This window comes from Musa acuminata, chromosome BXJ2-3 (genome assembly GCF_036884655.1).
Source record: "Musa acuminata AAA Group cultivar baxijiao chromosome BXJ2-3, Cavendish_Baxijiao_AAA, whole genome shotgun sequence".
Taxonomy (NCBI): domain Eukaryota; kingdom Viridiplantae; phylum Streptophyta; class Magnoliopsida; order Zingiberales; family Musaceae; genus Musa; species Musa acuminata.
In genome coordinates, this window is record NC_088340.1 from 5,035,273 (window position 1) to 5,061,094 (window position 25,822).

Here is a 25,822-nt window from a genome sequence, read left to right on the forward strand (position 1 = left end):
CAGAGGCAATGGATGGCTTAATGTGTCTACACAACACTAACATTCAGAACTTGAGCAACTCACCCACTTGAAGTGAACATTACTTTGTTCACCTGCTCATCTTTGTGTCTCCCAGACAGAGAGAGACGGGTCAACCCTATCAAAATGATTCAACCTACTTGGACCTCATAAAATTATTAATTTGAGGTGGCATTTGTATCAAATAAAATATATTAACTATAAGTATGTTAAGATGACAGACATACCTGAGCAAGAAAGGAGGAGGAGATCCAGCAAAACAGGCAAACATGCCATTCCACACAGCAATCAGCATGGCAAGCTGTATTGTTTCATGGAAAATTAGTTCATCATTAATCATGCTAGAATATGATGACACAAACATTGTTGAGATAACACATAAGCCAAAGACCTGGTCTATTTATCAGATACTAGAACTGAGGAGGTCAGGGTCATCTTCAGAGGGCAAATGCTACACAGATATATCACGACAAACAATTTCTTTCCTCGATATCAAGTATTGAGTTACATGTTCTACTGTCAAGCTTTGAGCAGCCCTACTTGGAAGAAGAGAGAAACAGGATAAAAAAGGGGTTAATAGGCAATCTCTACCAGTGTCTTGTAAGGGTTAATAGGCAATCTGTGTATATTAGCTATCACTTAAAACTTTTACTTTGCCCTTGTTATTTCTTTTCCAGCAAAAGGAACTCCACGTTCCCTCCTCCCTCTCTCTTTATCTTTCCTTATGTATAACAAAAAAAAAGATCAATCTAGTTGCATATTTCCAAGCCTTATCTGAAAGGAGAGAGAAAAAAAGTGTGTTTACAGCAGAGGAAATACACTGTAGGTGATAAAGATTGTTAGACAATTAGACATTACCTTTCCATTGAAAAAATCAGACTCAGGAAGAAGTCAATCCAAAGACTTCTTATGGTAATCCAACATGCTCTTGGAAATTAAGAGTAGCACATCATGCCGAAAGACTGGATCTTACACCCTATAGAAGCCAACCTGGCTGCACAAATTTATTATGATAACTGTTAATGTCTCCAAACCTTGCCAAAGATTGAACACAAGAGTTTCCAGCATAGAACCCAAAAAAACAAACATTTATTATGATAATATATAACATCCTCAGACAACAAGCAAACACCACAAAGGTCACCAAAATACAAGCTTAAGCAGAAACACATCATAATACAACTGTCCCGTGACAAGAAAAATGCAAACATACACAACTACAAAGATACGATACCAGGAGCAGAAGGGAACCTGCTAATTGTTGCAAATGCACCGATTCTTGTATCTTTATTCCTCATACACCAAACCAGAGTAAAGAAACCAAAAGACCATGCAGAGGAAAGAAAAGAGACTCAAAGAAGACAGGAGTTCGTCCCTACTTTGGATCTAGGATGAGAAATATTTAGCTGACAGTGGAATTTCAACATAGGGAGTCTCAAATAGGCACCACAAAACAGATGTTTTAAATTCAAAAGGAACTGACACAAGGAAAGCTAAATGCATGACTTGGACTAGATGTAAATCTTATCACCACATGCTTCCCCACAGGCTAACTGATGTGAGTTATTGACAGCGCACCATATTGCAATGGGTCCGGGATAAATGTGGAGTAAGAAAAACGTAGACCACAGATGAAAGTCAAATTATTCAAGAACTCGACAAATGAGAGGTTTGCAATCAGATGAACTGGGAACTTCATCTCAAGTTACAGTGGATGACACAGTTCTTTGCTATACAATGTGCTGCTTTTTAGACTAGAACTACGATACATCATGTTATCTGTCCATGTATAACTTCACCAAGAAACTGTTTGTGTCCGTCTCAAGCAAAGTTTTTTTGGTCCTTGCTGCTGATTAATCATCTCCGACATCTGTGAGACCAAATTTAGAACATGTTAGGTGTGTAAATTTTCCATAGCTAGCACATTTGGAAAATCAAACAGTAGGGACCAATGGCATTGATCAAGAGAAAATGTGTATGATATGAATACAAAATAGCAATAATCACAGAAAAAATGTTCAAGTATGATGTCCAATATGCACACATCCATTTACATTTGTATGCATGAATGTGCTATGAGCAGTTTACTAGATTGTATCATATCAGTCAAATTACAAAAACCAAATGACCCAATAAATCTGTAATGCATATAAATAGTGCACAACAAATCAAATAGTGCCAGGGTGGCAGCACAAGGCACGATGAACCTAAATTCTTGCTCGGGAGAAGTTAAGGGGAATCTCTGAGAAGAAATATAATGTCATTGTAATAATGCATTGCAAACTAAAACAAGAAGAAACTAATTTTCTTAAAAATAATTGATACGTTTCACACCTCAGAAAATACAAATCAGCATAGTCAGCAGATATTCAAAAGACAAAATAAATGAGATCTGAAAGTTCAAAGCAACATCAAATTATGAATCTACAAGTACTAGAATGATCTAGTATATTGAAAATCTTCAAAAAGGAAAAAAGAAAAGCATTGGAGACATACATGTAATGGTTCAAGTTAGTTACCTGATCTTTCTGCATCTCCATCAACTCTGCCTGAAAATATTTGAACATTGTCAGGAAAGATATAAGAACGAAAATAGTGGTTGGAACATTCAGCATAGATAACACATCAACCCAATTTCAGTAAGTTGATGAAAGCAAACGATCATTCTTAACACCAATCAGACATACAAATATCACCAACCATAACGACACCTGCCTGTTTTTTATTCAATTCTTGGTTTAGCTCCTGGAGTTTTGCTACTTCAGCTTCCAACTTCATGGTATAAGCCTGATTCATAAAAAAATAATAAGCAGAGCCTTTATGTCAAGATAAACAACCAAGCCACAACCAAGAATCACCAAATTACAATCAAAATTTATGTGTATCCATTTTCAACAAATAACACAACTGGTAGCAAAGACAAGGCATCAAGAGTGAGCTATTTAGCTCATCAAAAGAAACCATAATGGTGCAACTCATGACTTGAAAAAGGCCAAATTGATTTTAATTAGGACCAAACAAAGTCTATATTGGTTGAGTACAGTGTTCGATAACATCAACATCTAATTTGCTGATGTGCAAATTTTGTTAGGGTTTTTGGGGTTAATTAAGTTGTATTGGATTATTAAGAGTCGAATTCATTTTAATTTGCTTATTCTCAGGTTTCATAGGTTAAATAACTCAATGAAATAAAGTATAACTAATTAATATATCACATAAATATATCATAGTCAAGATGAAATCTTTTGGATGTCTAGAAGATATGATGTTTTATGGAATGTCCATTCTGGTCAGAATAGTCCAAGTAAAATATTTTTTTAATCATACGTTAGCTGACTTTAATGGTGTCTTAGTTCAAGAATTCTCATCAAGCTGCACTAACCTGAACAGGAACCACATCAGAATCCTTGAGTTATCAGTTTGATGATAAAAACAAAGGAGAGAGTGCAGCTACTGGTTATATAACATGCATGTCATATATGTTTTGTTCAACCTAAAGAACGTTTTAGTCATTTTTCTGAAATCTAGTGGATCAGCACCAATTTTTATCCTCGATTTATTACTTAAACATGATTGATTTTGTACATTTTATTAATAATATATATCTTTGAACATTTAGCAATGGACCTTCTATGTGACTGCTGATTGCATGCCTTCTATGTGGTATCTTCACTACCTGCACACCATGGCCTTATAAGAACATGGGCTTTCGATGGCCAGTGCTCACCATTACTCTTTTCCCCTATCTTTTACTCTTTCTTTCTTTCTTGTTGTCTCTCATTTGTTATTCACTCCTTATCATTTGGATATATGATAGCCTAACCTGGATAATGCAGCCTTTTAAACCACATTGTCCTGTCATATCTCACAAGAAACCATTGTGAAAAACTATTCTCTCTCTATGCATCTCTTCTAACCTTAACTGCACACTTGATCGTCTATCCTTTTGTGCTTCTGTTAGCCCTGCCTAAATTTTGATAATACAAGAGAACACAAATCTAGGAGCAATCATTTGCAACATTTCTAAAGATGTGGTTCTACAAAGAATTGTGAACACAAGATTAACAAACTGAAAGGGTGCAATTTTATTTAGCTTGAAACAGTCAAATCGAGCGCAAAAGGGCTCTTGTCATGAACTAAATTTAGTCTTTTCGTCAATTGACTCCTTGATTTGAAATTAGTGATCAGCTATTTCATGTTATCAATCCAATAATGATGAAAGACCTAATAAGTGTTTCTGAAACAATATTTGTTCAGGAATTTGATCATCATAAATTGATTCCTGAACTGCATAATTAATGAACAACTGTATATAAGCATACATCCCATATGTGAATTAAAACTCTACGAGAATCAGCCTTCGAGGTCACCATTGAACTAATAATATAGTGCAGCAGAGCTCTACTTCCGTAAAGGACGCACGAGTCTCCTATCAGAGTCTATGTATACAGTTTTACCTTTAAATATTTAAATATGTTATTTCTGTGACTCGAACCTGGATCTTTCGTGTCACAAAGGATTAACCTTACTGTTGTAGAGGACTATACTTCCGTGCTGTACAAAAAGAATGAGACAAGTGGCAAGCTAAGAAAGAAGAGTAAAGAGATCACCTGCTTCCTGTCGCGTGATCTAGCAGCTGACTCCCTGTTCTTGATCATCCTCCTCTGCCTCCTCTCCAAGAAGTTGTCCACAGCACTCGACTTCTTTCCCCTCAGTCCTCCGTTAACAACATATGGAACTGGCGATACCGAGGACAGATCCGCACCGTGCTTCCTTGGTGCATCTGAAGGCAGATGGCTTACCGAAGTTCCAACTGCACCCGCACCTCCAGCTGCGCCCAAACCAACAGCCCCAGGCATCAACCTATTATTTATCCCTACATCCCCAATTCCCACAAGGCCTCCCGCTCTAGGGTTCCCCATACCAACAAAACCATCCCCCGGGGCCATCGGCGCGACGTACGGACTCGGCCCTGTGGCCACCATCACTGCTAAATTAGTCGCCGAAGTGTCGGTGAATGGATTGCTAGCGACCACATCTCTATCTCTTCGGCCGGCCTGAGGAAACCCAAGAGCAAGCTGCGCGACATTGTTTGCAACTCGTAGATCATGGAAAAGCACATTGCTGATAGCGTTGTTGTTATTCTTGCTGCTGCTGTTATTACCGCTGTTGCTGGCGCATGTCTGTGGAGGAGCCAATTCATCTCTGACCGCCCCAGCTCGGACCAAGAACTCCTCGAGGGTCATCTCCCCGAGCGTCGGCTGGCGGTGCTGGTGCGAGACGCCGGCAGCCGGAGGCATGCCCTGCTGGGCCGGGCAGATAAGGTCCCTCCAGACCTGGTCGACCGTCTTCTGGCTGAGGGTCCGGGGCAGCGTGAGGGAGCCCTGCCGCTGGAGGCCGGCGAAGGCGCCATCGAGGACAGGGGCGGGGGCGGCGGCCGCCATGGCTTGGCTCTCCTCCGTGGACCAGATGTTTTTGAGGAGCTCGTCCATGTTCATGGATCCGAAGTCGTTCCCGGTCACCAGCGTGCTCTGGAGCTCGTCGAAGGTCAGGGAATATATCGACGGCTGCCGCGCCAGCCCGCCACCATTTACGTCCGTTCCCGACCCTCCTCCTCCTTTCCCTCCTCTTCCTCTTCCCATCATGTTGTTGTTGCCCAAGCAGGCGATGCCGGAGTTAGGTCAACGACGTGGGCTGGACACAGACGTCGTTCCAATTACCAACTCGTGCACCAACCACCCCATGTAATCATTCTCGTCAAAGGCAGTAGAACAGCTCGATCCCTAAATCTAGAAGAAGAAGAAGAAGAAGAAGAAGAAGAAGAATTCTGCTGCCGTTCAATTATTTCGTGGAGGAAGAGTGGGGCGATTGAGCCGTGTCATCCGGCAATCAGTAGTTGGACTCGCTGGTCTGCGACCGCTGCTCTTAATTATTTCTTCCTTTTCCCTTCTGCGCGCGGGCGTGGTGGTGATGGCCAGGTGTCGCCTCAATGAGGCGTCGATGGGCGATCGATCGATTAAACGGAAGCAACGGGAAGTGACCCCAGAAGCGCAGTGCTTATACTACCCGTCTGGCCAGGGGGCCCACGCCCTTCAAAAGGCGGGTATTCACGGGGTTACGAAGTTATGGTGGATAAAGTATTACAAACCTCAGAGACGCTACAAAATGCTCGGGGCGGCGTTGCGATACGTGGCGTGACAGTAGGGCGACACCACTTCGGAAGATGACGACAGGCAAACGAGGACTGAGCTTGGTGGGGATCAATCATGGCCCTTGGATTCAGATCTGAAGGTGAAGGAGACTCCTTTGGTCAGTTCATGAGTATGACCGTCGTACAAAAGCGAGAAGAACACGACAAACTAGGGCTCATTTTGCACTATTATAGCTTTGGTGATGGAAACGAACGTAGGACTAATTATATATTAGGGTTAAAAGAGCTATTTTAGTTGGTTATGAATCACTTAAATTCTAATATTTACTTATATCTAAAATAATTTTTATATTTTAAAAAATAATATAAGTTTCGTCCATCAAATCTGAGTTAACAGACGTTAAAGTCTATTTACGTAGTATGTTGACTTATAATAAATTATTAATATAATGATACATATAATTTAAGTTTAAAAAAAGAGTCTATTTTAGCTTATGTGATTTTGGTCATGGACCACTTAAATCCTTATGATTTTGTTTGTATCTAAAATAACTATTATATTTTTATAAACATATTATATAAGCTCCTCTCATTAAGTCTGAGTTGATAAACATTAGAGTCATGTTAACTCATAATAAATCATTAATATAATAACACATATAATTTAAATTTCAAAAAAAAAATAAAAACCATCATCAATAGTGGGAGGAGACGTCATCGTGAAAGCGGCCACCAACAACAGTACCGAGTCGTTACTGTCTAGCAAGGCATCGCATGCATGCAACCTCCCCCGGATTGACAACAAGCTCAAAAGCTTCTAGTTCTGTCTCGAGTGGATACGTGTCGATCAGTTCAACGCTAGGCATGTAATGGTCTCCTAGTCCCTCTTCCTCCTCATGGGCATCTTTGTCCCCACCACCTCCTACTTTGTCCTCCCCCGCGCCCTCATTGCTCCTACAACATAGTGTTCCAAATTTTCCTCACCTTGGCCTCTTTGCTTTTGTCCAACGCTATGACTTCCATCGCTTCCTCTTCCTCGATAATATAGACCTTTTTTTAAATTTAAAATATACATATTATTATATTAATAATTTATTATAAGTCAGCATACCATGTAAGCATACCGTCTATCAACTCAGACTAAACGGGAGGGGCTTATATACTACATTTTTTAAAATGTAAGGTTATTTTAGACACAAACAAAACTATAAGAACTTAAGTGGTCAATGACCAAACTTACAAGGGCTAAAATATATTTTTTTATTTAAATTATATATATTATTATATTAATAATTTATTATGAGTTAGCATGCAACGTAAGTAGACTATAATGTCTATTAATTGATCGGGGGAAGATTTATTTAAAAATATATAAGTTATTTTAGATACGAGTAAATCATAAGGGATTAAGTGGTCCGTAACTAAAACCACATGAATTAAAATGAATCATAACCATATATATTACTTTTGTATTAATATTATAAATTATATATTTAGAATATTTATATTGAAATATCTTAAAAGGAAAATAAATAATTGAAATCAATTGAAATGTATCGATGAAAAATATAATGTATTGAATCGGTGAAAAATAGTAGATAAAAAAATAATTTTAACATCTTTTTGATTTTCAATATTTGGGATGTTGAAATTATCATTTTACTAATAAAATCGAAAACGAAAAAATATTGAAACTATCTTTTTATTCATCATTCTCCTCGGATCAAATGAGATTATTTATTTTATTTTTAGATTTATAAGGATCCAAATATAAATTTTTAAGTATAAGAAACATGATTCTAATATGATCCAAATACTAATTAGCCTTACCTTCTATATTGGAATAACAATGTTTGTGGTGCATCCCATTTCAATATCCAATCAATAACTGATCCAAATCAATGTTCAAGCAAAAAACACAATCTAATTTGGAACTTTGATATCTTATTTATTTTCCACACCAATGGACGAATTCCTTTTTTAAGTTTTGGTCGAATGGTACCCATCTTTTTGTTTTTCTTTAAGTCCCAAAAAAGAAAAAGTCTCATCCTTCTAATTGAATCTATTCATTTATAATATTTTTATGTAGACTTATCGTGTTTATGCAAAGGTGTGAAAAGCACTATAATTCTATTCAATAACATTTTGAGTTACATAGAATTTTTTATTTTTTTTTAATTTTTTTTAAATTAATAAAAATATTTATTTATAACCCTACAAAAAATGATAAGTTGGTTTGTATTATTTCTTGAGTCGTCGTTTCTTGATATAGGATTTTCTTCAGGCTCACAATATTTTTATATGGCTGATAAAAATATTATAAAACTATTTAAATATAGGCAAGAGTTTTTTTATTTATTTATTCTATCAAGATATTTTGGAGATAAAAATAGTGAATCATTAAGATGAAGACAAAGCTCAAAAACAACAGAAGACATCGATGAAAACAAAGCTAAAAATAACTATCCATGCGACCGCAGACGATGTGAGAACATACTCGTCCCCTTTGTATCGAAGGAATCACACACGTACGGAGTTCATGCGCTCGACGCTGCTCTCCACAGACACACGGCCTTCATGGCTCCGGTGGCAACCAACCATGCACCGTTGGGCTCTGCCGCACGGCGGAGAGCTCTTTTAATGCCACCGCGTCTTCATTAACTCATCGCAGGGATCCGTCACGGGGGCACAGGAGGAGGCCAGGAAACCGTGAGACCCGACGGCTCAAACGTGATGGGTTCGACCGGTTTTGCGTTCGGGCCGATGATTTTGGTTTACTTAAAGCTTCCGCTACTCCGCGGAGCACCATAGGGCCGATTTCTTCCCACGTGTAGTACCAGTATTATCTTTACACGTGTCACATGTTCGAGATATTGTTACCTTGACTTGAGATGTGGGATTGTACAAATCGCTGCTGTTTGGCTCGAGGTAGTGGATCCGGCGACAATACGTCCGCCACCGCACCGAGAAGATTTGTAAGGACGAAAATGCCCTTTCAAATGACCGCCACTTTTCGTCGCAATTGGGGTAATCTTTAGTGTCATTTCGGTCACTTCAATATAAAAAAAATAATATTAATCAAAACTCAGCCCCGTTGGTTCTCTGGAGTTTCAACTCCGCCATTGCAATCACTCGCGCCCTTTAACTTCGCCCCGCTGCCTCGAGTGTGCCATCGGAGGGGTAGTGCGAAGGAGGCGACGATGCCCGTAATAGAGTTGAGGTTCGAAGGGCAGGAGGTGGGGGAGCGGCGGAAGTCGAGGTCCGGGGGGCGGCGTAGGCGGAGACGAGGCGGAGATGGCAGCAGCCCCGACTCCTTGATCCACTACTACTCCGACCGTCACTCTTCCAACGGGAACAGAGAGGGGTTCGTCGTCGTCGGCGGAGGCGGCAGTCTCTTCTCCCCCGCCGCCGGGAGTGTCGCCGACCGCTGCTCCTTCGGATCCGACCCCGACGCCGTCTTCTCCGCTTTGGTTGTCTCTCATCTCTTCTCTCTCTTTCTCTGTGCCCTATTTATTCCTGTTATCTCGAACAAGGAAACTTGTGGAGTTAACGGCATCTTCTTCCGCACTCCGTAGAATCGAAAAGAAGGGAGTTCTTAAAAGAGAAAGAAAAGATATCTGACAACATCTTCCTTTCCCGAACTAATTTGAGTGTAGTGATGATCATACTTATGAGAAGCCGCACAGATAAGTAGAGGGCGAGGAGGAGGAAGAGGCGGAGAGATCAAAGACTGCGAAGAAAAGATACTTCATTTATTGGCATAATAATTTTGTTGATAATGAATGTTGACAGCTATTCAATTGATTTCTCTTTGGGTTAGCTATTGGTTGGAAGGTGAGAAGCAACAGTTTGACAGGGAAGTCATCAGATCTGAGACGAGTAAAATAATACAAAAGAAATGGAATCCGAGGAGAATAAGAACAAGAAACGGGTAAAAAGGGAAAAAAAGGAATTTTGGTCCAAAAATGACAACTTTTTTGGCCGCCTTTTTTGTATATCATTCATATCGAGCTCTATTGCTTCTGTAGCTCCTTGTAGCGACGTGGTTTCCTCTGCGTTTTTTGAGACTGTTGTGATTGGAACAGCCCTTGGCGGGATGCGAGCGGGCCGGTGGTGGCCCTCCGACGGACCCAGATCCAAAGGGAAGGCCCTCCCCTCCTCTCCCTTCTCCTGATATGCTCGCCCCCTCTCCATGTCACAGCCTTCCCCCACCTAATTCCCCCAGAGGTCCGTACCCCACTTCTCCATTATCCTGTTACCGCTCCCAGCAGCTGAGCTGGTGAATTGTCCAATCCCTGAATCCTTTTCAGGTCTGACAGTGCCATCTGAGGACCTAGAACAGAGTGGAGAAGAAGACGAAGGGAAAGAGGAGGAGGGGGAGGAGGAAGAAGAATATTTGGACCCGTCAAAGCATTCCTTCTCCCACGCTCTCAGAGGTAAATGGCACCCCATTTATCTGCATCCGCATTGTGGAGTCGTAAATTTTAATTTTTGTTCTTGTAGAATGCCAGAACAGGCGGTGCAGATCTGAGGCTGTTGATTTGCCTGGTAGGAAGCCACAGAGGCCGCAGCAATTGTTGCTCGATTTCCACGGCCAGAGCGCCGATGTGTCTGTCCTGTCACCACGTTTCCTTGCTGGGGGTTTAACAGGGATGAAGAAGAGCTCTGCTGCCTCCTCTCGCAGCAGATCTGGCACGTTCCCGAGCCCCGGGACTCCGAACTACGGGCACGGTGCAGGGGCAGCTGCATTCCATAAGGGCTGGAGCTCGGAGCGGGTGCCTCTGCCAACGCGTAGCAACCGCAGGTATGGGGGTAGCGGTGTGTTGTTACCCTTCACCAATGGAAGGACCTTGCCCTCGAAATGGGAGGACGCGGAGAGATGGATCTTCAGTCCGGTCTCAGGAGAAGGGGTTGGGAGGTCGTCAGTGCCCCCGTCACATCACAGGCGGCCCAAGTCAAAGAGCGGCCCGCTCGGAGCTCCTGCTGGAGTAGTTGGTGCCTATTCATCAGCATCGCCACTGGTTCCTTGCTTTGATAGCAGCAGGGTTGGGAATTTCGCTGGGAACTCACCTTTCATGGCTGGAGTTTTGTTGACAGAACACAGCTTCTGCGGCAATGATGGTAGAGGAGAAGGTGGTGGTAGTGGTGGTAGATGCACACGAAGAGTTGGTGGTGGCGCAGAAGCTCATTCAGCTGACGGTGGGGCTTATATAGTCCAATCTGCTGGCATCCATGGGTGGTCAGATACGTTGATCGAGTCTTCTTCCTCAGTGCCCAGCTCTCGGGGTATTGGACAATGTTCTGACTTTATTCACCTTCTTATTTGCAATTTTTAATCAATTTCTGTTTTCTCCATGTTAAAAAAATTCAGATAGTTGATAAGCAACAATCAGTCTTGCGTGCAACCTATGCACTAGGAAAGTATGACTACAACTGGAAACAATGGATGATATGATTGTTTCTCGCAACACCGTCACTGTTATTTCTTTTACATCAAGGATAATAAGTAGAGCCATTTAAAAACATGTTGTAGTATATTAAACAAATATTATTATAAACAAGCTATGCATTGATTAGTCAATTTTGTGCAGATTAAGCTAGTTTCTCTTTGGATTTGTTCTGGTATGGTAATTAATTTTACCCCCACCTTTCATGTCAGAGATTTTCTACTTGAGTACAGAGCATGTTTTCGAGATGTGCACTTATCACACACTTTGTTTTCAAGATTTAACTGCATACCATTTGCATATATAAGTATATGGTTACATACAGTTTTTTGAGATTTGCACTTATCACACACATTGTTTTCTGGATTTAACTGCATACCATTTGCATATATAAGTATATGGTTACATACAGTTTTCCGCGACGTGCACTTATCACGCACTTTGTTTTCAGGATTTAACTGCATACCATTTGCATATATACATACAATTTTTTTATTATAATTTCACATGATTTAGATATTCATACTCAATCAGCACTATTGTCGAAAACATTATCTACACTTTCACTGAAGCCTATTTCTCCTATTGCAAAAAACCATTGTAGCTTACAACAAGTTGTATTTAAACTTTGTTTTGATTGTACCGTTTGATTTGTTGAGAATATTGGATGTTGTAACTAATAGCTGATTATTATAACAAATATCAAATGGTATCCATTATCATGTAATGGTGCTGGGTGATAGTTTTATTCATAGCTAGTATACTTTCTATCAGTTGGGCCATGTTGCAAGTTGCAACTGCACATCCTGTTCCAGTTATTGTCATTTTCTTTACCAAGTTCTGTTGGTATCATGACTTGTAAATGATAGCATACTTTTGCTCTAGAGTATATTTACATAAAAAAATACCTACATTTGTTTCATTTGCTGCACCCACTCAGATGACTTTAATGTCTTTGGCAGGTCTCTGGCTGTATATCATGCTGTATTTGTTGGTATAATGAGCATGAACTTCATCATATCTTTGAGTTACTTACCAGAGCATCTTGATTAATTTACAGATGAGAGATTTGAAGGTACCAGAGAGACAGCTTCCATAGTCTCGGCCTCAGTTTTGAGGAAGGATATGGCAACACAAATGAGTCCAGAGGGAAGTACACCATCTTCTCCTAAGCAGGGGCCATCTTCCCCCTCTCCGGATTTGGTCCCTTGCATTGAAGAGCTAGAGAGCCACTTTTCAAAGCTTGAGGTTAGGGATGTGCAGGTAGATGATCGTGTTACTGTAACCAGATGGTCCAAGAAACACATAGCACGGGGCTCTGGTAGGTGTTCAGCGAGCATCATAGAATGGAAGAAGAAGACTGTGGCGGCAAATACATCTGCTTGGGAAATTGCTGAGACGACAAAATCCATATCAAAGTAACATCATCTGTTTCCAATGTTACTCTTTGTGGATCAATTAATATTATGCATTCAAAAGATTTCGAGGGAGAATTATATTACTAGCATTTCCTAGCATTAAATGATATTATACTGACACTATAAGAAAAACTGAATGCCAAAAGGTTAGAACTGATACTTATCCAACTGATACCTGGATGTTGCCGTGCCTACAGGAGATTGTTCTCTATGCCTCGGTTGGGAATTACAATCTAAGCTGATCCATCTGCTTAAAAGTGACTATGTTGCAACAGTATTCTCTTTCAAAGGCCTTTCTTGAGCAATGTTCATTTAGGAAATTTTGTATATAAAGAATAGCCAATCTCTCCAATCAATAATGTTTAAGCAATGTCTTCTGTTAAAAATGTGTAATTAATTCTTGTAGTATTTACATGATAATTTTCTGTTAAGGAAATATAAAGATTTGATGTATGTTTATTTGAATTTTCTTGCATGATATGGATAAGAGCAATATTTTTGTTCTGATATATCCAAAATTTCTTACCCTGTGACATATTTGGAAGGTACAAGAGAGAAGAAGCCAAGATCACAGCATGGGAAAACTTGCAGAAGGCAAAAGCTGAAGCAGAGATCAGGAAACTGGAGGTGTTCCACAACTTGCATAATTTCCCTTGTTAGGCTGACAATTGTGGCCTTTAACTAATTTTCTTTTGGACATGAACTGTTCTCTGGGAATAATTACTTATTTATAAATAATAAAAACTTATTCCAGATGAAACTAGAAAAGAAAAGATCTTCCTCGATGGAGAAAATTCTAAACAAACTTAGATCGGCTCAGAAGAAAGCACAGGAGATGAGAAGTGCAGTGACTGCCAACCAAGCGATCCACATAGCAAAGGCTACCAAAAAGGGTTCATACTTTCGCAAGAGTGGGCAGATCAGTTCTCTTAGTGGCTGCTTTACTTGCCATGCCTTCTAGTCCTTCCTAGTTTTCACCATAAGCTTCTTTCAGTGTAAGCTTCTGTTCGTTGTTCTGAGTTTCATTCATTTTTTTACCAAATTATCTTCTACTAGTTATTTTGGGATTAATAGTATTGTTAGTGAACCCGTTAGCTTATTATTAATCAACTAATCATTCCATAAACCATGTCATGGAACAAAATTAATCTGCTTTAAATGACAGATCTTATGATACTTGTGCATTGCATGTGGGTTCCATAAACCATGTCGTGGAACAAACTTAGACTACGTTAAATGACAGATTTTATGATCTTGTGCTTTGCATGTGGGGACATGTTACTTGCAATTTCACTTGGCTGCTGCCTTCGACTCCTTGATATGGTTTGATGGCATTAATTTAGTTAATGGACCAATGACAGCATATTTCATGGTACCACTTTCAACCTCTGTTAAGGGGATAACTGGTTTAATATTGTATGGATTATCAGCAAAGATCTATGCTGGTACAAATATTATAAATTTGTCTAGTTAGTTTGTTGTTGCATTTCAGTAATAATGACATTTCATTTGAGTAAAAAATATCACTTGTGTTGTATATTTTCTTTTTCATGGAGAGGACTCCTCAGTTGTATCACTGTCTAGTTAGTAGCTGAAATTGATTTACCAAATCACTAAAATTCTATTATGTGTTTAGCTCATACTCATTAAACTTTATATAGCTTGTAAAATATATTCTAGTTTTCCTTTGTTGCTATTTTGCTTTGTTACAATATTTTGGTAAGTCCTTTCTTACAAATATTTTCTTTTTCAGTATGGTGGACAAATGCGATTTTGTTTATTCATGGAACTAATTGATGACATATGGCACCCACGAAAACCTCAATAATACTACAAAAGCAATTAATAATACAGAGTAATCCATGGACCTCAAGATGAAAAGCTTTTCAGTCTTGACTATCTCAACAACTTGAACAATGGGAACAATTTGAGCATTTCTTCCATTGTCATTTGCTAAAGCTGCTGATAACACATTTACTTGGTGATAGAGAACAGTGGAATTTTTTTCACTTCTTTTTTTCTGTTTCTCCCTCAAGTTCACTCCCCAGCAATCTATAATTGTAATCTGTAACAGTTGAACATTTAAATCATAAGTTCAACTTGCAGACCCACAGAATCGCTATCATCTGTTCAAGATCTTGTCTTATAGTGCAACAATTAGCGCTGATATGAAAACTTACGAATTTTATCCTTTCTTGTAATACTAAATGATTATATCTTATCATATATTATCCTGTGAAATTCTCCTTTTCTTAATTCAATGTCTTGTTAACAAGTTTCTTCCTTTGTTGCAGGTAAGTGATTGATGATAATGTTTGCCGAAGATGTGGAAATGGAGATGGAAGCCTTAATGGCATATTTCTGTGCTGTATAATATGTCAGAATCTTCTATATATCCAGTAGTTTCAAAGGTATTGTCATTTTAAGCTGCTCAGAGGTAATGTGCTAATGAGAACAAATAAGAAGGTCCAGCTCTTGCACAAATTGCAAATAATGGTCTTCCATCATAACGAAGCTTGGAAAAGCAAAGCATGAGGAGCTTTCATTATAAAATACACTAAACATCAAGTTGAATACTGGATATCTGCGAGCATTCTTCACAAATTTTCCTGTTTGCCCTATGGATGGGACTGCATGAGGGCATTGCTTGGAGAAGTCCAGTGTCAGTTGAGAAATATGGTCTGCCAGATAGGTCTCTTGCTGAGAAGAAAATTTTGCCACTAGGTTTGGAGACATTGCATTGGCGACACACTATGTTAATCAAATTTATCAATTACATATATGCTGGAGACTCTACTTCATGTTTTGGTGAATTAGAAGTCAGGTTTATGCAGTTTAAACCTTCTTTATAGCAACTTCACAGCATAGAATGATTGTGCACTGGTGGAATGAGGACTAATGGGTTCTTTAACAGAAAGAACAAGGGGCTCAATAAGCTTGCTGAATTGGCATTTATGTGAAGATTCATTTTGGTTCAGCTGCTACCTCGAATGATGATACGAGGGACTTGCAACATTCAGATTCATCCTTCATGTGGTGACCTGCTCTATACTGCTATCCTCTTAAATGATGATATGTGCTGCTTCCATTTAAGATTGTATTCTGTTTTGTCATCAGTGCTTCTGGTCCAAATGGGATAATGTGACATTTATAATCAATTATCTATCATCTTTTTGTTTCTAATTGAAATTGTTTTGATGCTGCTGTATGGTATAGTCTGCATAAACTACAGCTCGGCTGCACTTGTGAAGAGGAATTAATTTGAAATAATGTTCATTGTATTTGCTACAACAGATACCCCTTCTTTACCCCATTTCTACTGTAGTTCATTCAAAGCATCAATATCAATAAGAGCATTGCTGCTTAGAGAGAGAGAGCAATCTACTAATAAGCAACACGGTCAGAAGGACGAGTGACGGGTCCCAAAATCACATGAAGGAATGACAACAATGTCGACTAGAATCCATCCTGTGCCCGCGCCCTCAGATATTACAGAACCAAGACGAGGAATTCTGCACGCCGGGGCGACCGACCCATGTGAGCCAAGCACTGACCGCCCAACATCCCACACGCCATGGACTGACGGCGTACGGCGTCATCACTGTGGCGAGACCAATCCAATCTCAACGAGGTGCGGTGCATTCTCCTCGACGTTTCCCAGCGAGGTTGGTGTGGGGAAGGAAGGTCCATTTTGATGGCTGTTATCTGCAGTACGAGTGCGTGGGGTGGCCGAGGATTGAATGCGGCTGGAGTAATTGGCCGGAATTCCCCAGAGGAGGGTGGGGCCATTGGATGAACTATGAACTTTTGGCCTGAGCTATTGTTCATCCTTTGATCCTTTTGTCGTTTTGGCTAGGGGGGACGCACTGCCATGCAGCAGCAGAATCCGAAGTAGATCTCAGACTTGTAATGTCTTCATGGCGAGAGAGTTACTTTGAGAATTGGCTGCTGCTGTTTCCGGGCTCATATATTCCATGGTGAGTACAAAACTAGGTTCATGTACGCAATGTGGACGCAACACCAATTACGTTATGTAACAGTAGGTAATGGGCTTCGGCGCAGTGACGATTTGGAAGTTTGTGAAGAGCCTCACCATCTGGGAAATGTGGCCGTCCTTATTATGTTGACCACATCCATGAGAAAGATCCTGTTTGACCCTGTCCCACCCGGCCTGTTCTGTACGCGGAGTCGTCGTTGACCGAGGTCGTCTTCGCGACATCCACGTGGGGTCCACCCGACTTAAAGGCCGCGGCTACCGACAGGCCGACCAAATCGGCGGTTCTCCAACCGTCGCATCACCATTAAGCTACTCAGTTGCCAAAGTACTATAACGACCTACCGCCTCGAGGAAAACCCGAATCTATCGTATCGATTATAACTGTAAATTTCCTCCTTGCCTACCTTCTTACCTGCGTCACATGGTCGGGCAGGCAGCCAAGGACGTACGTCACCCATTCACATGGCCATGCAATTCTACCAATCATAGTACTGCACGAATCTTCATGTGTGATTTGAAAGCTATCGGAGCAGATCTGGATCGGATATTCTGAGACTTCGCTTCGCAGCAGTAGCCATGCATGCATGCAGTAGTATCTTGTCTCGACTCCGTCACCTTCATGGTGGACCAAGTAACTCTTTATTCACCGATGGAATTAGATCGAGAGAGAACTCCCAGAGTTCTATTGACAGCATACAGAGACAAAACATGGTGTGGGTATCACTGCACACACAAGTGGACATACACGATGTAACACGCAGAGGAAGGGTGGAAGAGTCCGGCGCATGGACTCTTCTTCATCAACGACACCACTTCGCAGAACTCATCACTAGCGACTCGACTGACTCGTTACACATCGGCAAAGTTCACGAACCCTTGATCCTGCAGCTGATACATGGTATGGAAGCACGAGTAGCTGCCGTCGGACGGCGTGAATCCTGCAGCCGGAGGCGGCGGCCGACCCATGCCCTGGCTCACCGCCGCCAGCTCCAGAGACTGCACCTGCGTCTTCAGGAACTTGACGTAGTGGATGGCCTCGTCGAGCATCGACGCCGTGTCCATCTTGGTCCCGCCGGGCACCATGTGCTGCAGCACCCGCATGCGCTCGCTGATCCGCCCCCGCCGGAGCCTCGCCGCCACGCTCTGAGGTTCCTTGGAAATCCTCACGTTCCGGCGCTTCGGCGGCCTGACGGACTCCGGATCCACGTGCACCGGCTGCATCGCGGCGATGCCGAACATCATGTCCCTCATCCCCGCCGTCGAGGTCGGAGCACTGTGCGCTAGGGACGGGCCGCTCAGCAGCGATGCCTCCGCATCAGCAAGGTTGTTCGACGGCGGCGCCATGGCTGGGCCACGGGCGGGGTGGTGGAAGGCCGGAGCGGTGGGAGAAGCACGGAACGTCCGCGGTGGAGCAGCGGAGAGGTGATCATTGGGTGGAAGGGCCTCAGATGATTCCGCAAGTTGCTGCAACTGTAGCATCATGTTCATCAGTTCAACCTGGAACTCCGGAGAAGAGTTCAAGAGGTCGACGTCCATTTGTTCCATGACGGATAGATGGATGACAAGAAACAAAGAAGTGATGGGACAGTGATCTGCAGCAGATGATAGGACGGAAAGACGAGAATTGAAATGTATAGGTGGAGGGCTAGCGATCCAATAGGGTGGGCTATATATAAGAATCAGGAAAGCGCATAAACAATGCAACTCGACAACTCTCTCGAGTGTTTGCTGCAGTAGTAAATTCGTACTCTTTATCAAAAGAAGTCCATTTTAATCCGTTTATTCCGATCTAATTATGAGCTAAATAGTATTTATGTCTGTGTTGAGACATCATAGTGTTTAGTGTACTGTTATACAGTTGATAGTTTTCATATATGAAGACATATATTCATAGAAAACAACAACAGTTATATAGTAAATATTTTTCAAAACAAAAACAAATATTGCTAGATAAAATAGTAATGATCCTTAAAATAAAAATAAATGTAGCTAAATGAAACAGCAATGGTCCCGAGAGAATATGAGTATTCATGTAATGAATAAAATTTATTTATTTTTTTTAAAAAAAGAAATTATATTAGTAGAAAACAACAATTATAAGATAGTAAATGTTTTTAAAAATAAAAGCAAATGTGGGAAGATGAAATGGTAATGGGCCCGAGAGATTAAAACCGGGAAACAAAAAGGAATGGTCCCGGTACTGGGATAGTGAGATCAGCCTCTGTTGCGTATGAGTCTTTCAACTATTACTGCAATGAGAAGCCAACATGGATAGTGTACTGTTTAATTGCATGTCAAGTGACACTATTTAGGGGAAGTAAAAGTCCTCCTGCATCACTTACAAATATAATAACTAGTACGACATATGGACGAATAAATACCATGCCATCGCCGGTATAACACTCATTCGAATATCTTATCAACTTGATATATTGATCAAGTTCATTCAGATCCTTAGCGGTCTCAACGTAAACTTGACTAAACTTAGCTATTTTTTGACTAAATTTTAGTTGGTTTGGAATATGCAATATATCGAATAATCAAAATCTATCGCAAATTTATTAAAAATAATAATTAAAAATAATAATAAATAATTTATCTGTAAATACTTATTCTCTACATGGCCTATCCGAATTGGTATAGCCAGATGGAAAGATAAGCAAGAGGATGAAAGATATATTTGATAATATAAGTCGATGGAATATCTGAAAATATTCTTTAACTATTAATAGGGATGAAAATGACCGAGTGTATTGCTTGTGAGACCATCTTTGATTAAAATAATCTTACATTTACTTCAAATCGCTATTAAGGGCTAATTTATAATTTCAGCACGAGTAATGAGTGCAATTACTATAATCTAGGATTTCACTGTAAGGAGTCACGTAGGTACACTCAACACACACAACAAATAATAAACTCGACTTGTCTAACTAGGTTGGCTAGCCCAACTTGAATACTAACTTGCACATCGGAGGGGTATTGTCTGACTGCCCTCTTGAATTAGTTTTGTAGGGATTGAATGTCCATTTTAGCAAATTTTTTTGAGATCAACTTGAAAAAAAACTAGGTTAAATCTAAGTAGGTTCCCAGCTTGAACAATATAAAATCAACTATAACAAATTTAGTACTAAAAGGAGGGTTGATTGTTATATCTCAAGAAAACCTCATAGGACCACTTCTGGAAAACCCTGAAGATTTGAACCCCTCAAACCTTCATGGACCGACCCTGATAGTCCCTAATAGTCCGATCTAAATTTTATGATTTTGGTGATTCTGAATTAGGGTCCGATGAGCGTATTGATCAAATAAATCATTCCATCTATTCCCAACCCCTAACTTTTTTGATAACTTTCTCAAGATCTAAACCCCTCAAACCTTCATGGTACGATCCCTTATAGTCTCGAATGTTTCCAATTTAAATCCTATGATTTCGATAATCCCAAATTAGGGTTTGATAGGAGTGTCGATAGAACAAAACATTTCATTTGTTCTCAACCCCAGCCTTTTTTTAATTACTTTTTCAAGATCTAACCTTCACCCAACCATCTCGTAGTAATCATGATCATTCCTATAGAAATCTTTCATACTCTACTTTAGCTAATGTAAGTTCTAACAAGGATAGCTCAAGCCATCACTCCATACCTTCCTTAACTTACCCAATTAATTCATCAAACTCCACCTATGTTTGTGCACCCTCTACTCCACCATCCATACCTGTTCTATAGTTGAGTCTGGTGTAGACCCAAGCACATCCTAAGTCATCTCTATCACCGGTAACTCAAACCTATTCCCATTGCTAGAATTAGAATTCATGAATGAGTCAATCAGCTAGTTGACCGAGCTTTCAATCGAGATACGAGACCACTTGCATAAAATGCACTAGCAATTAGTAGACATTCATAAAAAAACTAAAACAAGAGAAGTAGCTAGAAATATATTTATATCCTCGATCTCTTTTTACAAAAGATATAAATAAAGAGCTAAATCCTCATAGATTTAGACTTCTTATGCTAGAGGTCTACGAAGGAAAGATTAATCCTTTAGAAAATCTAACTATATTCACTTCACAAATGACCCTTTATAGTACTCCAGACTCTCTTATGTGTTGGATTTTCTCGATAACCTTAAAAGGAGCAGCATGCGAGTGGTTTGTCAGATTCCCTTAAAGTCAATCTCATCCTTTGGACAATTAGTTAGGAAGTTCGAGCTCAATTTCATCAACTATAGGCTCCCGAGAAAATATATCACTTCTCTCCTAGCTTTGCATCAGGAAGAAGAAGAGTTTTAAGAAAATTATACAAGAATATTCGATAATAAAGTCTAACAAGTCATAAATCTAACCCACTTTATTCTTATTGGCGTTAAGAGAGAGAGAGAGGTGTGAATTAGTACTATAGCAATTTTAATCGATTTTAAAGTTTGATCGATAAATCTATGTAAGAAAATATGATTAAAAAAAAATATGAGTAAGGATTGTGAGTAAAATAAATAAGTAAGCAATAACTCAAAAGCAAGAGAAGGAATACAAACTGATTTTTAATGATTCGATCTTCTCGACCTATGTCCACTCCCGATTACTCTTCCCTCAAGGCCATCGAATTTTACTACCGATCTTCTTTCCAACAAGCAAAAATTAACTACCCTTGTTGCAACTTTTTTTTTAAAACAGGCTTATGATAGAACCTCCATGCAAGATCTCTCACTTATTATAATTTAGAATCACCTCTAAACTTAAAGAGAAAAAGATATAAACAATACTCAAAAAGAGAGTTTACAACACTTTTATGCTTAGAAATAGGTGCTCCATCAATTAAGCCGGAGTGGGATATTTATATGTCCCAAAAAGGCTTGAAGAATGGAGCAAAAAATTTAAATCTATGAAATTTTGAGGTATTGGCGGTATTTCCGTTGGCACCAGATAGTACTACCACTATAACAGGGCCACAAATCTTGGCTCTGGAGGTACTAATACTGGCTTGGGAAATACTATCATCGGAACTGTAAAAAAAAACACAAACAATACTTTTTGGATGACTTAGGCAGTACTACTACTTGAGCCTAGCAGTATCATCGCCTAAGTCTACTTTAAGTTATTGATTTGGCCTTCTAACAAACCCAATTCATCCCTGGTTCAAGCCCAATAAGTTCCTTGATAAGATGGAATAGTTTCGATCTAAAACCAACTCAATTGACTAAGAAAGACCTTGATCAAGATTTTAACACTCCAACCACATATCTAACATAATTACAAAGTTTTCAGCATATTGTATGCCATTTCAGTATGTCATATGATCTTTCGATATTTCGTTCAAACTCTGCTACATCATCCTTTCATTCAGTATATCGTCCGATCTATTAGTATTCGATTTTCCCATGATATTTGATCTTTTGGCATAATGCCTAATCATTCCAACACGATGCCCGAACTTATAGCACGAAGTCTAATTGTTAGCTCGTCGATCAATCCTCCAACTTAACGTCTAATTTTTGACATGATACTTTTCTCGGCACAACACTCGATTCTCCTACTTCAATAATTTGCCCTTTGATAGTTTGAGTCCGTAATCGAAGTGTTTCTTATGTCACTTATCTCAAAAGTATATTAGTCTATAAATTCATCAATTGATCTCATTATGAAAATATGAGATTCAACAATCTCCTTTTTTATAATAATGACTAATTAACGACGAAGTTTTAACCAGGCTCTCCCTATTTATATATCATTTTGAAAGATTATGATAAACTTGAATTTAAATGATTATACATTATTTTAAATGCGCATACTAAATTCAAATTGAAAGAAATTTGATCTTGTCAATATTATGAGTCAATCATTCAAGCCCATAAATAAATGTTCAATCTAAGTTTTAAATTTCAAGTTATAATCATTTTAAGTTTCAAACTTTAATAATTACCAATGTATAATGTTAATTAAAATATAACTATAAATTAACTATTTGCATAACAAAAAATCATAAGAAAGTCATGATGATTCTTCTTGTTTATGCATGAGTCACCACTTCTTCTACTTGATTAACAAAAAATATACTTCTCTCCCTTTATTAACAGAAAAACATGAGTTACTATTTTTCTCCCTTCGTTATTGGCAAAAAGAATAGAGTAATATCATAGTATCATGATACTACTTGTCCCCCTTCATATTCATGTTTTAATTGTATAAAAATAAAAATTACTTTAATATCATTACATATGAAAGATCTCAATATTATGTCATCGAAGATAAGTTTAAGTTATGGACATCGAGAGGTAATTGATGATGGGTCTTAACAAGACTCCTCTTATCTATATATATCTTAAAAATATGATGAACTTGAATTTAAAATAATAGTTTTTTAATGATACTCTTGAATTCAATTTGAGATAAATTCGATCATGATATTATCATTATAAGCCCAAATATTTAATCAAGTTTCAAAAAATAATTAACAAAAGTTAGGCATGAGTCACTAGTAATAAAAAGTTATAAAAGTATCATAAGTTTCCTTATTCAACATAATCTAAGTATGAATAGCTACTTCTCCCATTTCATCATCAATAAAAATATGAGTTACTTCTTTTCCTTTGTCATCAATAAGATGGAGTATACAAGTTATAAGTATAAAATAGTTATACAAAATAAATTTCAAGTTGTAAATACTGAAAGATCATGATACATTTGGATAAATATTTTTTTAATTATTAACAAAAAAATCATAGGAGATCAAATAATAAAATGTCTTGATTCATATAAAAGAAATATCAAATCATGAATATCAAAATATCATGATTCATTTGAATAAATCTCCCTTTTAGTCATTAGCAAAAAGAAAGAATCATAAGAGATCAAATAGTAAAAGATCTTGACTCATACAAAAAAAAATATTAAGTCATGAATACCGAAAGATCATAATTCATTTAGATTAATCTTCTTCTTAGTCATTAGCAAAATGAAATAATCATAAGAGATTAAATAATAAATGATTTTGATTAATATCAAAATATCATGATTCATTTAGATAAATATCCTTCTTAGTCATTAGCAAAAAGAAAAAAATAATAGGAGATCAAATAGTAGAAGGTCTTAATTCAAAAAAAATCTCAAATTATGAATACCAAGAAGTTAAGTGAAAACCATGATTTATTTAGATAAATCTCTTCTTTAGTAAAAAAAATAATTATATGAGAACAAATAATAAAAGGTCTTTAATTATGTATTTGAAAGATTTAATATATCTAATTCTCTTCTAATAAAATTAAATTATTTCTCACTTAATGATTTAGTAAAAATATCTACTAACTGATATTTCGTGTCAATGAAATTTAAAAATATATGATGATTGTTAGTACGATCCCTAAAAATAGTTTTTACGTTAGTAGCTAAGTTAGAGTTGAAAGTGTTCCAACTTCATGTGAAGTCAACATTTCTTAATGGTAATATCAAAAAATTAATTGTATGTAGAGTAACCTCAAGGCTATGGAGTTAAAAAGTAAACAAGACAGGGTCTATAAACTCTTCAGAGCCCTTTATAACCTAAAATAAACTCCAACAGTTTGGAACAATAAGATTGATTCTTATTTTTGCAAAAGTGGTTTTCAAAGAAGCCCAAGTGAACCATCGCTTTTGTAAGGAATGCTGGTGCTTCTAACTTTCTTATTGGGTATCTTTATGTTTACAAGAGCACATATATGAAGTTAGTGCAGAACTTGAAGCAAAACATAATAAAAGAATTTGAAATGATAGATTGTAGAGTAATACAACATCTTATTGGAATTCAAGTGAAGTAATCCAAGGGTGAGATTTTCATTTCTCAAAAGAAGTATATAGATAATCTCTTGAAAAAGCTTTAAATGAACAAATGCAAATCAGTATCCACTCCCATGACTTTAAACTTTAAACGAAAATCCACCCAAAATGATGGTACTGCAAAGGTTGATTCTAATACTTTTTAGAAGCCTAGTTAGTTCCTTGATTTATCTTATAAATACAAGACATGATATTCTACATGTTGAGTTTGATTTCAAGATTCATGAGTGATCCTATTAAACTACATTATGTAACAATTAAAAAAAATTTAAGATATCTTGAAAGAAACAAAAAAGCAAGGCATCAAATATTAAAAAGAAGAAGATAATAAATTAATTGGTTATCTACCGAAGCTGAATATATTGCAGCTATATACGTAACATGTGAGCTAATTGGATGAGAAGAATACTCATATTTACAGCAGCTTCAAGTGCAACCAACAACTATCTATTGTGACGATATGTCCTCAATTATCGTGACAAAAAATCCTCTCTTTTCATAAAAGGTCAAAGCATATTGAATTTTGTTATTACTTTATTAGAGAGACTTGGTGAACAAAGATAAGATGGTTTTGAAATTCATCAATTCAAATGATAAATCTACATATTTTCTTGCCAAAATAGTCGCATTTGAGAAACTTAAGAAGTTCAAAAAGCATATCAAAATTATAAATTAAGAAGAGATGTTAAAAGCAAATTTATAGTTTCAGTATGGATAGTGAGTGTAACTACCATAATCTTGATTTTTAGATCAAAACAATTATGCAGAATATTCTCTAATAAAAGAGAGAACTAATCTTTATTGTACGTTGTAATCTTTCTCTTCAATACAATAAACCATACCATTCCTCTATCAAATCTCTTCTTTCTTCTCTAACAAAGATGACTAATTATATCTTAATATCATGAATACATAACTCCTTTTATTCTATAGGCTAACTCATGAGCAATCAAAGTTACCATATACATGAGCTAAATTGATCAA

General features: G+C 38.2%; 3 protein-coding genes across 4 annotated transcripts; 1 reads left to right on the top strand and 2 right to left on the bottom strand.

Annotated features, from left to right (window-relative positions):
• Positions 1-1,085: 1,085 nt before the first annotated feature.
• Positions 1,086-6,123, bottom strand: LOC103977538 (bZIP transcription factor 46). 2 transcript variants are annotated; one of them, XM_009393083.3, is made up of 4 exons: positions 4,629-6,123; positions 2,730-2,805; positions 2,538-2,563; positions 1,086-1,888 (listed from the first exon to the last, which is right to left on the bottom strand). In XM_009393083.3, the coding sequence occupies exons 1-4, from the start codon at positions 5,661-5,663 to the stop codon at positions 1,814-1,816; spliced, it is 1,212 nt and encodes a 403-aa protein (XP_009391358.2). In that variant the 5' UTR covers positions 5,664-6,123; the 3' UTR covers positions 1,086-1,813. The 2 variants fall into 2 exon arrangements, with proteins under 2 accessions (XP_009391358.2, XP_009391359.2); XM_009393084.3 differs by having other exon boundaries at positions 2,515-2,563; positions 4,629-6,044.
• A 3,166-nt stretch (positions 6,124-9,289) lies between these two features.
• LOC103977539 (uncharacterized) lies at positions 9,290-16,217 on the top strand. The gene is made up of 8 exons (XM_018823813.2): positions 9,290-9,639; positions 10,255-10,396; positions 10,480-10,605; positions 10,673-11,455; positions 12,677-13,034; positions 13,580-13,661; positions 13,789-14,029; positions 15,329-16,217. The coding sequence occupies exons 1-7, from the start codon at positions 9,370-9,372 to the stop codon at positions 13,993-13,995; spliced, it is 1,968 nt and encodes a 655-aa protein (XP_018679358.2). The 5' UTR covers positions 9,290-9,369; the 3' UTR covers positions 13,996-14,029; positions 15,329-16,217.
• A 1,444-nt stretch (positions 16,218-17,661) lies between these two features.
• On the bottom strand, positions 17,662-18,654 carry LOC103978056 (transcription factor HEC2-like). Its single transcript, XM_009393761.3, has one exon. The coding sequence runs from the start codon at positions 18,574-18,576 to the stop codon at positions 17,881-17,883; it is 696 nt and encodes a 231-aa protein (XP_009392036.2). The 5' UTR covers positions 18,577-18,654; the 3' UTR covers positions 17,662-17,880.
• Between the last annotated feature and the right edge of the window lie 7,168 nt (positions 18,655-25,822).

Excerpts from the sequence above, each read along its gene's own strand:
- LOC103977539 (XM_018823813.2), top strand. The coding sequence starts at position 9,370 with ATGCCCGTAATAGAGTTGAGGTTCGAAGGGCAGGAGGTGGGGGAGCGG. Across the intron at positions 10,606-10,672 it reads CTTCTCCCACGCTCTCAGAG|AATGCCAGAACAGGCGGTGC; the intron begins GTAAATGGCACC and ends TTGTTCTTGTAG. Across the intron at positions 13,035-13,579 it reads ACGACAAAATCCATATCAAA|GTACAAGAGAGAAGAAGCCA; the intron begins GTAACATCATCT and ends CATATTTGGAAG.
- LOC103977538 (XM_009393083.3), bottom strand. The coding sequence starts at position 5,663 with ATGATGGGAAGAGGAAGAGGAGGGAAAGGAGGAGGAGGGTCGGGAACG. Across the intron at positions 2,806-4,628 it reads GATCACGCGACAGGAAGCAG|GCTTATACCATGAAGTTGGA; the intron begins GTGATCTCTTTA and ends TTTATGAATCAG. Across the intron at positions 2,564-2,729 it reads ATTGAATAAAAAACAGGCAG|AGTTGATGGAGATGCAGAAA; the intron begins GTGTCGTTATGG and ends ATTTTCAGGCAG.
- LOC103978056 (XM_009393761.3), bottom strand. The coding sequence starts at position 18,576 with ATGGAACAAATGGACGTCGACCTCTTGAACTCTTCTCCGGAGTTCCAG.